Source organism: Anguilla anguilla, chromosome 1 (assembly GCF_013347855.1).
Source record: "Anguilla anguilla isolate fAngAng1 chromosome 1, fAngAng1.pri, whole genome shotgun sequence".
Taxonomy (NCBI): Eukaryota; Metazoa; Chordata; class Actinopteri; order Anguilliformes; family Anguillidae; genus Anguilla; species Anguilla anguilla.
In genome coordinates this window covers 12,821,662-12,834,619 of record NC_049201.1, presented here as the reverse complement: position 1 = coordinate 12,834,619, position 12,958 = coordinate 12,821,662, and the positions used below count along the sequence as shown (strand labels likewise).

At 49.8% G+C, this 12,958-nt stretch overlaps 1 protein-coding gene across 3 annotated transcripts in view; it reads left to right on the top strand.

Annotated features, from left to right (window-relative positions):
- efcab11 (EF-hand calcium binding domain 11) overlaps positions 1–12,958 on the top strand; it is a 43,486-nt gene that overhangs the window by 3,683 nt on the left and 26,845 nt on the right. For 2 of the 3 annotated variants that reach the window (XM_035380651.1, XM_035380644.1), the window contains 2 exons: positions 2,329–2,430; positions 6,470–6,560. In XM_035380651.1, the coding sequence (XP_035236542.1) occupies positions 2,329–2,430; positions 6,470–6,560 (193 nt within the window). The remainder of the gene's footprint in view (positions 1–2,328; positions 2,431–6,469; positions 6,561–12,958) is intronic. The other variant, XM_035380650.1, reaches the window with a different exon arrangement.

The following is a 12,958-nucleotide window of genomic DNA, read 5'->3' as shown; positions in this document are numbered from 1 at the left end:
TATGTCTCCTCTTTGCTTAATTAAGAAAGCATATGCATTTTGAAAACTAGTCATTTTTTTTACCCTTAAAATTGAACTCGTTCTCCTCACTTTTATGATTTAAAAAAATGTGTCTTAAGAAGGAAACTCCATACTACATGGATGCTCACAAACACTGTTCCATTCTACCGCCCTGCTGGCAGAGCCTTCCTTGTAGAGCAACCTCGGAGAACGTCTTAACACATCACAATTCTGAAACAACATCCTGGCTTTGTGTCTAACCTGCCAAAACACAGCAGCTGATTGAATCCGAAGCATTGCATATTCATCGAGGAAAGATCTTGGGGAAAAGCGTCTTATTTATATTCAAACCTTATCAGCAGCGGCAACATCCGTAAAATATTGTTTATACTGCAGCTTCAAACACTTTTTTTCCCCCCTTCTCTCCCCCCCCCTCCCCCCTCTCTCAGCGTTGCTCAGGGACAGTGTTGTGAAATTAGAGGAGTGGTGTGACAGATCGGCAGCGTCCACGCTTTTAAGGAGATATTCCGGATGAAACGGCTGTTGCCGGGTGCGGCGTGAAGCGCGTGTCTGAACGCGGGAGTGACAGGCGGGGCCGGCGGCGCCGGGCGAGCCCAGCTGTCTCCGAGGCTCTGCGCCCCGATTCCTCACCGTGACGGATGGGCTCCACATCTGAGGAGGAGCCCTCGCGGACGCCTCGGTCAGCCGCCTCCGTCAGCCGCCCCCGCCCCCGCCGCCGCGGCTGGGGGGGGGCGGCGCACATCCACGGCGCGTAGCGTCCGTTCTTTCACCGACCGCCTAGCGATAGGAGCCGCGAGCCGCGGAGACGCTCGTTCAAGGTCACGGCGGATTCTAATCAGGAGCTCGGGCCTGTTCTCCCACTCCAGAGCGCCCAGATGTATGCTGGGAGATATTTGAAGGGACGGCTGTTTAGCCATGGAGATTTCAGCACGTGTGGTCGAGCCCGCTAACGCTCAAGCGTGTGCTTAGCCATGTAGGTTTGTCTTGAGTTTTCTGTCATGGGCTTTGTGGCTCCAACACCAGCCAGTCTTCCTTTAGCCTCACTGAATGGCGCGGTGTTCTAGCGCTGCCGTCTTGGAGGTCTCTGCAGCGATATCGCGGCGGCAGGCTGGCGGTTAACAAGGGGGCTCCGTTGTACACGTTGCCATTTTTGGCAAGGTCGTGTCCAAGGGCTCCTGGTGTTAGCGAGAGTCAGTATCAATAGCACACGGAATATGATCTCGCAGGGCTAAGGTGAGCAGAGCTGGGACAAAATGGCCGTCTTTTTTACTCTGTGCTGTTTTACTGATATCTAGCAGCGGTAATACGTTCTCAATGGCCAGGAAAAGAAGGCCGCTCAGTCGCTGAATGGCTGAGCTCATTTTCTCTTCAGGTAGCAATCAACCGGCTCTTTGGGAAGAATAGACTTACCCGCCGCCATTGAGCGTTAATTGTGAGCCGCGAGTTGTCATGTTCCTGCTAACCGCGGAGCGTATTGGACACGGTGTCGCAGTGTTTCTCTATTAGGGCCGCTGATAAGTTTTATGAAGCCGAGGACGGGGGAGTGAAATGTACCTTCCCTCCTGATGAAACGGCGCCTCTGTCTGCCTGATTAATCAGTCGGTGTTGCGCTGTGTCGCGCTGTCCGAGAGTGCTCGTTGTTCGCTGTGAAATTCCGCCGGCGTCCCGTTTTCGTTTAAAACCGTGAAAACGCCGACGTAAGCCCGGCCGGCTTTCCGAAATGCGCGCCCCGCTCGGAATGCAGGAGTTTACCTCGTCCGACAGTCTTCCTCTGCAAGTTCTCCCTCCTTTCCCCTTGGAGAGTCCTTGTCCCCCCTCTCTCCCTCTGATGCTGTTAGGGAACGCGCTGCCGGATGTCAGCTTTCAGGCCGAAACTGCTTTCATCCTGGCCCGGAGGCTCTCGCCGGACCCTGGACCATGGCGGAAGGGGCTATGCGAAACTCGTCCTCGGATCCCCTCGCTCGATTAATTATCCTCCGCTCGTGAGGGCTTCACGCGGTCCCTCTGTTCCCGCCCGGTTCCGCCCGGCCTGTCCTCCAGCGTTTAGCGAGCCCGCTTGCTGTGCTTTGCATTCCTAGAGGACGGTCTAGAGCTCCCAAGCCTGCCTTTTCTCTCAATAACAGTACTCAGAGAAAAATGACTACCCTGCAGGTGTGAAGGGGAGAATATCTCTCCTCTAAACACTGTGCTTTCAGATGATTCTCGTCTGCAGGAAGTGCATGGGCTCTGTGGAGAGCTGTAATAAACACAGATTCTCTTTTTCTCTGTATTCTCTCTCTCTCTCGTGCTCTTTCTCTCTCTTCAAAGGTGTCCCACTGGATCTGCTGATATCTCTCATGGGGAAGAAGTTGGCGGTGGCGGATCAGTATGACAGAACGAGGCACATCTTCAACGCCTTCGACGTGCACTGTACGTACAGTACCTTTCCTCTACGACACACGCTTCCCTGCACGGGGCTTAACTTCACGCGCTTCAGCGGAGATGTGGCTCTTTCACACAACAAGGGTCAGGGGCGTCTTTTAGGCCAGCTTAAAGAGTGCGCTGCGATTGCCTCCCAGTCTTTTGGGCCAAAGGAAAAGCCGATGGCTTTCCAGCTCTCTTTGTTGGTGCAGTAAAACTGCCACGGTTACCTGCCTGTGACGGATGACCCTATTTGTCCAACCAAAGCGGAGTGAGAAACAGCACCAGTCTGACCTGTGGAGAGAAGGAGCTCATAACCTGTGGAAGATTGTTGTGTCCTCTGCCGCTAATAAGCCCCTTTCACCTCAGGATCCAGACTCGTGCTTCACAAGCATCAGTCTCAGGACGTGCCGGAAGTTTCTCCTGCACCCCGGTCCTCTTAAAATGTGCTGGGTCTCGTGTGTTCTAGAGCCAGGAGCGTCAAACTGAAGTCCCAGAAGCCGCAGTGTACGCAGGTTTTTGTGGTTTCCTTTCAGTCAGCGGCCAATTAAGGCCTTGAGAGCAAAGTGTGTGGATTCGTTAGCCAATCAATGATTTAAATGAACCACTGCTGCAGAGGGACCCCCAATGCCAGCAGACGCCGCGGCCCTCCTTGTCTGGAGTCCATCACCTGTGTTCTGGAATAATGAGGGGAGGACTTCTCAGACCAAGACTTACTGCCAGTCTGTGTGTCATTATTTCTGTGTCTTTAGAGGAGGTTCTCCAGTGGAGATGTTGCTACTTGGAGAGAAGGTCACCCAAGCTTAGCAGTGCTTCCCTTCCGTTTCAGTAGAGGGCGCTGTAAGCCCTTAACTGCCAGCCAAGCTCAGCTCCTGCACAGAGGGGCATTGGTCCCTGTACCACTCTCTCCATCTGAGCATGATCTCAGGGTCTGCTGTTAGGGCACGCTCATCATATTCAAAACTCTATGGTTTTTTTTACAAGGCTTTAAGTACTGTGGCTCAACTCTGCCCTGCGACATCTCTACCTGCGAGTAGCACCATGGTCCCAGGCTGAAACAGGGTTTCTGGTGTAGTTCCTGATGATGCATGTAAAATTTAATTCACTTCCCTTTCCCACAGCAGTTTCTTTTTTTCTGGTTGGCACTGGCCCAAGCTCAAACAACAGGCTTTGGTAATTCCTCACAATTAGCATCGTAGCAATAAAACGCACCCAAACTGTTTTGACACCCATCAAGTTAAATTCTCACCAGAACACAAAATATTGAGTTGCACAGTTCTACCTGCTTCCCCCCCCCCCCCCCCCTCTAAACTCCGTGCTGAGAAATCCAAGGAGAGGCAGGGGTATGATTAGCTAATTAATTTTGTTACAGAATTTAGGCCTTCATCAGCGAGGGAGTTGGGAGTGGCCATATGAGGAGGACATCAGGTGACTGATTAAATCTGCTTAAATGGACCTGGGACCTTTCTTCATTAACCCCTTTGACCCCCCATTAAAGAAAGAATGCTTGTGTTTTAGATGCAAACAGTTTTTGAAAACCCCTGCCATCTGTGTTAAACAGACTCCTGCAGCAGCAAGATTATTTTGGGTTTTTTTCTCTCACCCTCCCTCATGTTCTCTCTAAATTAACCTATAAAGATTATTTTTTTTTATAAATCTCAATTATCTTCCTGTTGTTCCTCTTTGAAAAGAATGGTAAAAGAATCTTTCCATATACACACTGTAGTGCAGTGTACATCCATGTTATGAGGAGTACAGGTAAATTCAAGGGCAAAATTTACAGCGGGAGTAGGCGGGTTACAACCCCCCCAATATTACAAAACAGGCAAAATAACCCCCCCCCCCCAATAATATATAACATGATGGTGAGAAAAAGAATTTCATTTAATAAAGATGAGGATACAGATCAGTAAGCTGTTGTAAATTCTTCATCACCTGAAACGATCATTTCACAGCTGTTCTTTAAAAAATATATACCTTCCGGGGGGCATGCCCCCGGGCGCCTCTAGAGGGTTGCAGTTCTCCAGGTCTATGAATTTCAACCCCCCCCCCCCCAATACTGAAACTAAAGTTACATCGTTGGGTAAATTATTAAAAAAAGGAAAGAAAAGTAAAACAACAAAGTTTGGTATTTGCTATCAAGCAAGACTTGCATGACCTGCCTTTATAATCTTAATCACCGTCTAAAACTCAGGCGTTAACATTCGTACCCATTTGTAAGCCTTTGACAGGTTTCAAGGTTTTTCTCAGCTGGATGAGAGCGCAGTTCCTATAGTGCGTCTGAAAAGCCACGTTAACTTGCATTAATAGTTGATTTGTATTAATAGTTAATTTGCCCCGTCTGTCAGCTGCTGTGTAATAATGTGCACATACGTGTAAACATTAAAAATAAACAGCCTTCCAGCTGCAGCTGCCAGGGAAATGAATTGGAGCGGAGTCTATATCATGGCAAAAACCTTTGAGTAGTTCCAGCAGCGTGTAAATAGAGGCTCTCTGTTCTCCGGCCAGCTTCCCTTAAAACCGATGCAGCCGCCGTCTGCGTTTGATTGGCCTGACGGAACGCCAGGAGGCAGAGCCCCCCCCCCCCCGTCTGCCGCGTGACAGACAGCCGTTTGAATGTCTGCGCGGCACTTGTCATTCTCCTCCTCTTTATTTATTTATTTATTTATTTCTCTTTTCTTTCGATTTGAACAAATGGAGGGGAAACGGCGTTTAAGGGCGGCGCTTCCGTCGTAAGCCGGTGGCAGCCTGCCCGCCCAGCGGATCGTTCTCGGGGGCGAATAGCGGCCCTTTCATTTTCCCGCCGCCCGCGCGCGCGCGCGTGTGTGTGTGCGGGCGCCGACCCTGCCGCACAGTCAAGGCGTGCCACGCTGTTTACCCACAGAAATCCCAGCCAGCTTTGCCACAAGGTATTGTAGTAAATTGTCACGTAATTCAGCTTATGCTGTATCCCAGTCAGCTTTAGCTGTGAGCCCCAGTTAAGTTACACGCTCGCTTTTTATTTCATCGCAGGCTACACTGAACGGCTTTGAAAGAGCGCTTTCTTTCTCAAGCCCAGCCAGCTGTTGATCATGATCCAGGGCAGCGAGCGGTATGGATGGAGTAATTGGCGGGGAACTCTGCTTTCAACCAGAAGTTTGTATGTTTGAATCCCGGTTGTCATTACGTCCTTCAGCGAGGCATCAAGAGGTTCCATCTGAATTGGTTCATATTCGGCTGTAGAAATGTATTGTATTTAAAAGATGAGACACACTGATCTGTGATTTGCTCTGAGCATGTTCGCATCTACTAATAAAATAATATAGGGTCATTTATAATACAGTGCGTCTCCCTAGCAGCTGGGGTGGAGGGTTGTACAGTGACTGTTTTTTGTATGTGCAGCAGTTGCAATTGCAGCATAGCAGTGGAATAGCATCTTAGCCCCACAGTACCAGAAGGCCATTGGCTGATTCTAGGAAAGTCACATTACAGTAAACAGACTTCAGTCTCACAATTAAATTTCTAGGTGTCAGCGCTCTAAACATTCTCCGGGGAGTCATTTCCTGCGAAGTGAAATTCCTCGAATCGATGCCGGGGTTAGAAAGACTGGAGGTGACATGCTGTAATTTGGTGTGGCCATGTCTGGAGGAAGTGTTACGCATAGCACCCCCCACCTCCCCCCCCCACACACACACACACACACCTTTGCCTTCCCTTACTGTGAGACTTCCCAACTCCAAAGCAAATGAGTCGGATAACTGAAATGAAATGGCACATGCTTTATGTTATGTGGGGAAGTCAGGGTTGTCAGAATAGATGGAGGGAGGATGTTATCACCTGCTAATTCTAGAGAACAGTGCATCTTTCCCTAAGCCATAGTAACAGGTTCTGTTTCATTTTTTTCTCATATTTTTTTTTTTAAAGGGCGTGGTGTAAGGACTGAAATGAAAGTATCCGTATATTTGGGTTGGGTCTGCGTTTGGTGTGTTTTTTTTTAACCTTTTTCCAGGGGAGTGATTTTAAAGGCAGTGGCCTAAACGTTGTTTCTGCCGGTGTGCTTGCCCTCCAGGTCGTGGTTATTTAACGATGGAGGACTTCCAGAAGGCTTTCATCCGAGTGGCTCCACATCTGCCGCAGAGAACGGCGCAGGAGGCGTTTCGGTAGGGCACAGGCGCCGCTCCCCGTCCTCCCGTCGGTAACTTCTTTTCGCAGATAATGGAATCTCCGATCCCCAGCAGAGACCGCGCAAAGCCGGCCTTCGTGTCTGCGCATCTGCTGCCGATGATTTGATCTGCGGCAGTTTCTCCAGCGGCGTCGTACGGCGGCCGATGAAGTTGACCGCGCGGCGGGGCCGATGACGTCAGGCGGGCGGCGGGTCCGCTCTCGCGGGCCGCGCGGCGGACAGGCGCCGGGCCCCCGTGGGCTCGTAGCGGCTGGGCGCGGTACGGCTGCGTTTGCGATGCTCCCCGCCGCGCGCGCACGTTCGCCGCGCTCCCCGCCCGCGGAGCTCCGTCCGCTGAGGACCGGCTCTCATTAAGCCGGGTTAGCTTCCCGCGCTCGGCCGGGCCTCTCCGGAGCCCGAGCGGGATCGATCTGCTCGCCCCCCTAGCCCTTTGCGCTTCGTGTCGGAGAGCTTTTGGCAGGCGGCGCCGAGTGCTCAAACAGGTGCCCCCCCCCCCCCCCCCCACGTCGCCCCCCCACCCCCCCTCAGACACGCAGGGCGCGTTCGCGCTCATCCTGAACCGTCGCTACCGAGCCGGCCTCCGCGCAATGACGCATCCCCGGCACCGCGAGGGAAAGCGCCTTTGTGTTCGCGCAGCGACCGTGTTTGCCGTGACAGGAGGACGGGCTCACTTCGCAGAGAGCATCTGTTTCATTTGTTTGCCTGTGTTTTTATATGCTGTTAGTTAACTTAAGGCTTTTGTATTCACCTCCCATCTGTCTGCTCTCCCGGAGATTGACTGCCTGCTGAAGGAGCGCGGGGGTTTATCGCGTTCGGAAACGCGCGGCGGGTTTCGAAGGGAAAGCGCGGGGCACGGTCGCTCTCGTTCGTTCCGGTTCGTTCCGGACGACGCACGCGAACGACGCCTCGGGGCAGGGCTGCCGTGCGGTACGTCTCCGGCTTTTTTTCCCCGAGGGCGCTCGGCGTTCGCACGCGGAGTGTCATCCTCGGCGGGCACCTCGGGGTCCTCCACGGCTGTGGTGTACGAGGTGTAATTATGAGCAGAAAGCTCCGGAGAGTCTCCACGTGCTCTGAATGGCTCTCGTTCACGTTTCGGCGAGAGCCGCATCCGAGATAAAAACAAGAGGAGCGGAGATATCGATGAACCACAAGTTAACGGTCAGACAAGTGTTAGCCTGAGAAAGAAGTAATCACGTACTCAGTGAAAGTGTCACATTTCACACTAGGAGTTTCTTTTCCATTTTCCTGACTGGAACCTTTCCACATTATAATTTTCTTTTTGACATTTCAATTTTTGGTATTGTTTTGTAGTTTTTATGAAATTGTATAGCAGATACTCTTAGCTTGGGTAATTTACACAGCTTGCATTCGACTGCACACATTTCATTTGTAGGCATACAAGCTTGCTCAAGGGTAACAACATCAATGATCCATTTTGGATCCGTGTGATCTAGGTTGCTTAAAACACCTTGAGTTTTTCCACTTGCTGTGCTCAGGTAGAGGCTGGTTTTTCCTTAGTAGGGAGACGGCATATGGGTTTTCTGCTAGACTAGAAAGGCACTCATTAAATGGTGGTTTCCCCTCTGCTAAGGCATTCATTGAGGGGTGCATGAAGCGGAAACTATATTGCTTTCATGGTCGTTTTTCTGTATCGTGGAATGTTGAACGTAAATATTTTCGAAGTAACGTGGAAACAGCATGTAGAATTCCAAACAGTTTGCGACGGTGGGGAAAATCGCATTCGCTTTTCAACGTGCAAACCCACGTCATTTTTCATTTAATTCCTCAGGAGCCTTATTGCCTTGTTAAATGGAGCTACTGTGTGTCAGAAACTGCTGCTACTGTTGAAATTCAGCGTGAAAACGAGCTGCGCCGAGCCCGTTAGCATTCAGACCACATTAAAGTTAGCATGCCGTCAAATTCTTGTCTCCTTGGAAGTTTAATGTGGTTTTGAACATTTTTAGAGATCACATTCCAGCTTTAACTACAGTAGCTGTGTAGTTTCAGTCCTCTGAAGAGAGAGACAGACAGACAGATAAAGAGAGAGAGAGATTATTACCCTTTGTAGCACCTTGTTCCAGCAGGAAGAGTACAGCACTGTGTTCAGCTCCCCTGCTGACCTGCAGGGCCAGTGCTGAAAGTCATTAGCTCGATGCCACTGTGCCATCTTGCTTTCTTCCCCCAGCCCAGCCCACTCTCCATACCCCTGTCATTCCACTGCACCCAATGCAGTGCAATAACAGCAACAGCAGCAACAGCAGCAGCAACAGCAGCAGCAATATAAAGAAATAAATCAACAGTGTTGGGGGGGGGGGGTTAAAAAAAACTCCAGTGTTGTGCGCAGTGTTTATCTGCAAGCCCAGGGCTGTGTTTAGGATAGATTATCACAACAAAGTGATAAATAATAACGCTCGCCCCGGGTGACTCTGCTGGAGGAAGCGCGTGGCTCCGGAGTCAAACGCTGGCTCCGCGCTCCTCCAAAGAGCGGAGCCCTCCTTCTCTATGTGTTTTTTCGATCCCTCGCAAAGAAAAAGAACAGCACCCTTGTCCCGTCCTTTTTGTCATAATTATGGCAGAACAATGAAGCCCCCCGCAGGCTTCGGGCGATTAGCAGAAGGCTGGTGCCTATTATGCGCGCGAGATTTATGGACATGTGCCGCCGCTCTGGATGAATGTTAACGCGTAGATCTCCCCGCTGCTAGTTGCCATGGCGATAGGTACACAGAGCTGGTGCCATCACACCTTGAGCGGTGCCTGCAGTAGCTTTGCTCTTTTGTTGCTTCTGTTTCTAAAGCAACTATCTGTCATCGCCTTCTCATGAATACCTGAGATACAGATTCTCCCCAAGTCAACGAGGAATTAGAAACCGGGCCTGTCGCCTGCCTTTCAAAAACCTAACGTTTGTCTCCAGTCCTGATTTAGCCATTTTCTATGTGCGAATTTGACAGTGTAGTCTGCAGCAATCGTGCATTTTAATTTGAAACATACTGCAAGGAAGAAGGGAAATGTTGTTCTTTGTCTGTGCAATCGTGTGCATGCCTGAAAATGTTTTATGGAAAGCGTGTGCCATTTTGTGTTTTTTAATCTTAACATGATAATGGTCACATCATCCTTTGCATGTAATTTTCTGAGATACTAGCTCAAGCATGGTGAAAACTGTGAATATGATTAATGTACCGTAGTGACATTTTATGTTTGTTTTGTGTTAGTCATAGTGATTCAAATGTGGCTACAAAAATTTCATTTAGAAGATTAAGGCAAAAATCTGCACCCTTATCAAAGTGAAGCATAATTAAATATCTACATGCAGTGCACTTTAAAAGATTAGTGGAAATGCATGCGGACTTACTGCAAAACTGTTATTGCTGTAAATTTCTCAGCCAAGGTCTTTTAATCTGTTAAAATGGGGGCCGGTGAGTAAGTGAATTAATTAGCAATCTGAAATTAAAGTTCCTTTGGAGTTTTTCTTCCGTTAACCAGAATGAAGTTTTTTTTTTCCTCCTCCTAGAATATTAATGCAAATTTCCTCTGTTCCCTAAAGCTATGAAGGAGACACCGGCAAGTACCTCCATTGTGAAACCCTTCCCAGCTTACTGCTGCTCGGGAAACGGCTGGCGCTCTAACCAGCTGCTTTGCGGTCGAAAAGAAAACGGTTCAGGTCCGATCCGACAGTGTCCCGGTCCACAGGATCACTGAGTCACCGTCGCCAGCCGCTCGCTGCGAGTAATAGTTTGACAGTTTTCTCCACAAGGGGAAGTCTGTGTTTGTGGAAAAAAAAGCCCTGAACAGATCAGTGGCAAATTAGCCTTGCTTGAGCTCAGCGTGAGCACATTTACTGCATATTGAAAGTTTGCCCTTTTCTTTTGCCACCATATCAAGGTAATTACATTTCCTTTGTAGCTTTGTGAAAGGAGGTATCACCGCCCTGCAGTTTTACTGCCTGCCTGTGGAAGCTCTCAGTGCATAAATCCCTTAAAGTACGTTTTTTTCCCCCCCTGTTGACACAATGAGCTTAATGAAAGCACAATAAAGCAGCTCCATCCTTAATGTGCTGTCCGCTGAAAAGGCAGCTAATGGTCCGGTGATATGTGGCTCTTGGTGCCTGTGTTGCTGTTGATGGAGCTCCGCCACATTGTTTTTCTTCTCTCTCTCTCTCTCTCTCCCTCTCTTTCTCCCTCTTTCTCCCTCTTTCTCTTTTTCTCTCTCCCCTACACCGCAGCCGTCCACATAAACGTCCGCGTGACAAGTACGCGCGCGCAGAAAGGACGCGTCTCTTCCTCTTACGAGCTCGGAATGTTGTGAAAGCCTTTAATTTGGCTAATGATCGATGTCATAGCCCATGTAACTGATTTTAATGCTGCTTCGTGGGCCGTCTGACAGCTGTGGGTGACGCTCGCCGTGGAGGCTGAATCATCCCATTCATGATTTTAGCAGGCCGCCCCTGAGAGCTCCCGCCTCAGCGTTTAAAGCCAATGTGAAAAGGGGGAGTGCAACCCAAAGTCAGAAGAAAACTTCTTGAGTAGCGCATGGATCTAGGTCATCTGCTGAAAGTAATTTGTATGCGATGTTTGTTACGTGAAGCCTTGTCTGTCCAATTTAAATCGTTAGCAAGAGCAGTACTTTATTTTTCGGTAATTTGTTTTATTAATAATGATTATAATAACAGCAACAATATTAATAATAATAATAATAATAATAATAATAATAATAATAATAAGAAGAAGAAGAAGAAGAAGAATAATGATGCTGATGATGTTGACAATAATAATGTACAATATATTTATTGCATTTATTGTTTAAATTTGGAATCTTTGTACATTAGAGGGCAGTTTTATCAGGGTGTGAAAGGGTGATTCAGTAATCACTTTGGGTTCCCCTGGAGTCCCCTGCGGCTGTTCTTTCAGCAGCTGTGTGGGGTGAGGGGGGGTGAGGGGTGGGGGGGGGGGCGTGATGGAGCACTCCCACCTCCCGTCGAGCTGCAGCCCACTCCTCTGGAGCCCGGCTCTGTCCTCCAGCGTGGGGGGTCACACTGAACTGACGGTCACACCACCAAGACGATGGGCAGGCACTGGATCTGACTGGCACTCTGAAGACATTCTACCTGCATCTGGGGAAGGGGGGGGGGGTGCACTGACATGCAGTACTGATTGGGTGCTTCCAAACAAGTTTTGGGCGAAGCCTGAATCCTCTTGGAACTTTTTTTGTACATCCAGCTCATCTTCACCACGGACTATAGGTATTCCAGGAGGAGCCATTAACCGTCGCTGTAAGGAGGAAATTAGTACTGTATAATTCTGATTGGATCTTTGTGCCGTCCGCACCGTCCATGAAAATTACACCGTCCCCGCTGCACCTCGACATCCCTTGGAGGAATTTTAATGAAGAGTCATTTCCAACTTTTTTTTTTCTTTTTTCTTTTTTCTTTTTCCCCCCGCCGCTATCGCGGACATCGACAGCCATAACGGAAGTCCGCGTTCTTTGAAGCGAAAAGTATAAGTGCCTTTTAAATAGGGTCGTGGAGTTGGCTATCGCGCGCTGTCTGCGGGAGATAGCGGCTCTCGGCGGGCCTCTGAGGTGATTCTCACCCGCGGGTTTCCCGCTAATAAAGATGGGCCGATACGCCTGCCGGAGGCCTAGCGCTTCTTTCGGTGGTCTAGCGACGGGGGGCTTTGTTCCTCCGGCGTGAAACACAGGCCCGTCTCCAGGGGACGGGAGATAAACACGGACGATAGTAAGTGGAAAATGCGGTTACCTGCTTTCGGCTTCATCACTCGCCGCCATTCGCCCCGCTTCGGCGGGGAAAAGGCGTCCAAAACGAGCGCGTCTCTCCCGTTCCACCCTCGCTGCGTAGCGGTTCTGGAGATCTTTTATTTTTTTGGAGAGCATTCACGTGCGTGTATGTGCAGTATATGTACACTGCGTGTCATGGGGGATATAAACATGACGTTTTTTCCCCTGTTGCTGCAGTTTTTGCATTGCGCCCGTTAACCGGTGACCAGTAAATTACAGATGTTTCTTTATGCACCGTCTCGTCCACCGTTTGAATGAGTTGTCAATTCCGATTCTTTTCGGCGCCTCTGCGGATGTTTTAAAGGTCAGAACGAATGCCTGGTACGTGTTTTGTATCACACGTGCACGGGCTTTTAGCGTTGAATGGCATTCCCAATTGTCATTCGCCCAGAAAAAACAAATGTAGCGCTCGAGTTGAGGGGAGTTCTCCTTGGCCCTTCGGTGCGGCGTTTCAGACGGAGGTGTGCGCGCTTGACAGGAGCGAAATTGCTCTCCATCTACCGAGATCCCTCTCCCCTGCTCAAAGAGAGCGAGCCTCGGGTATCCGCCGCGGACTGGAGGAGACTCGAGCACGCTCGACGACTG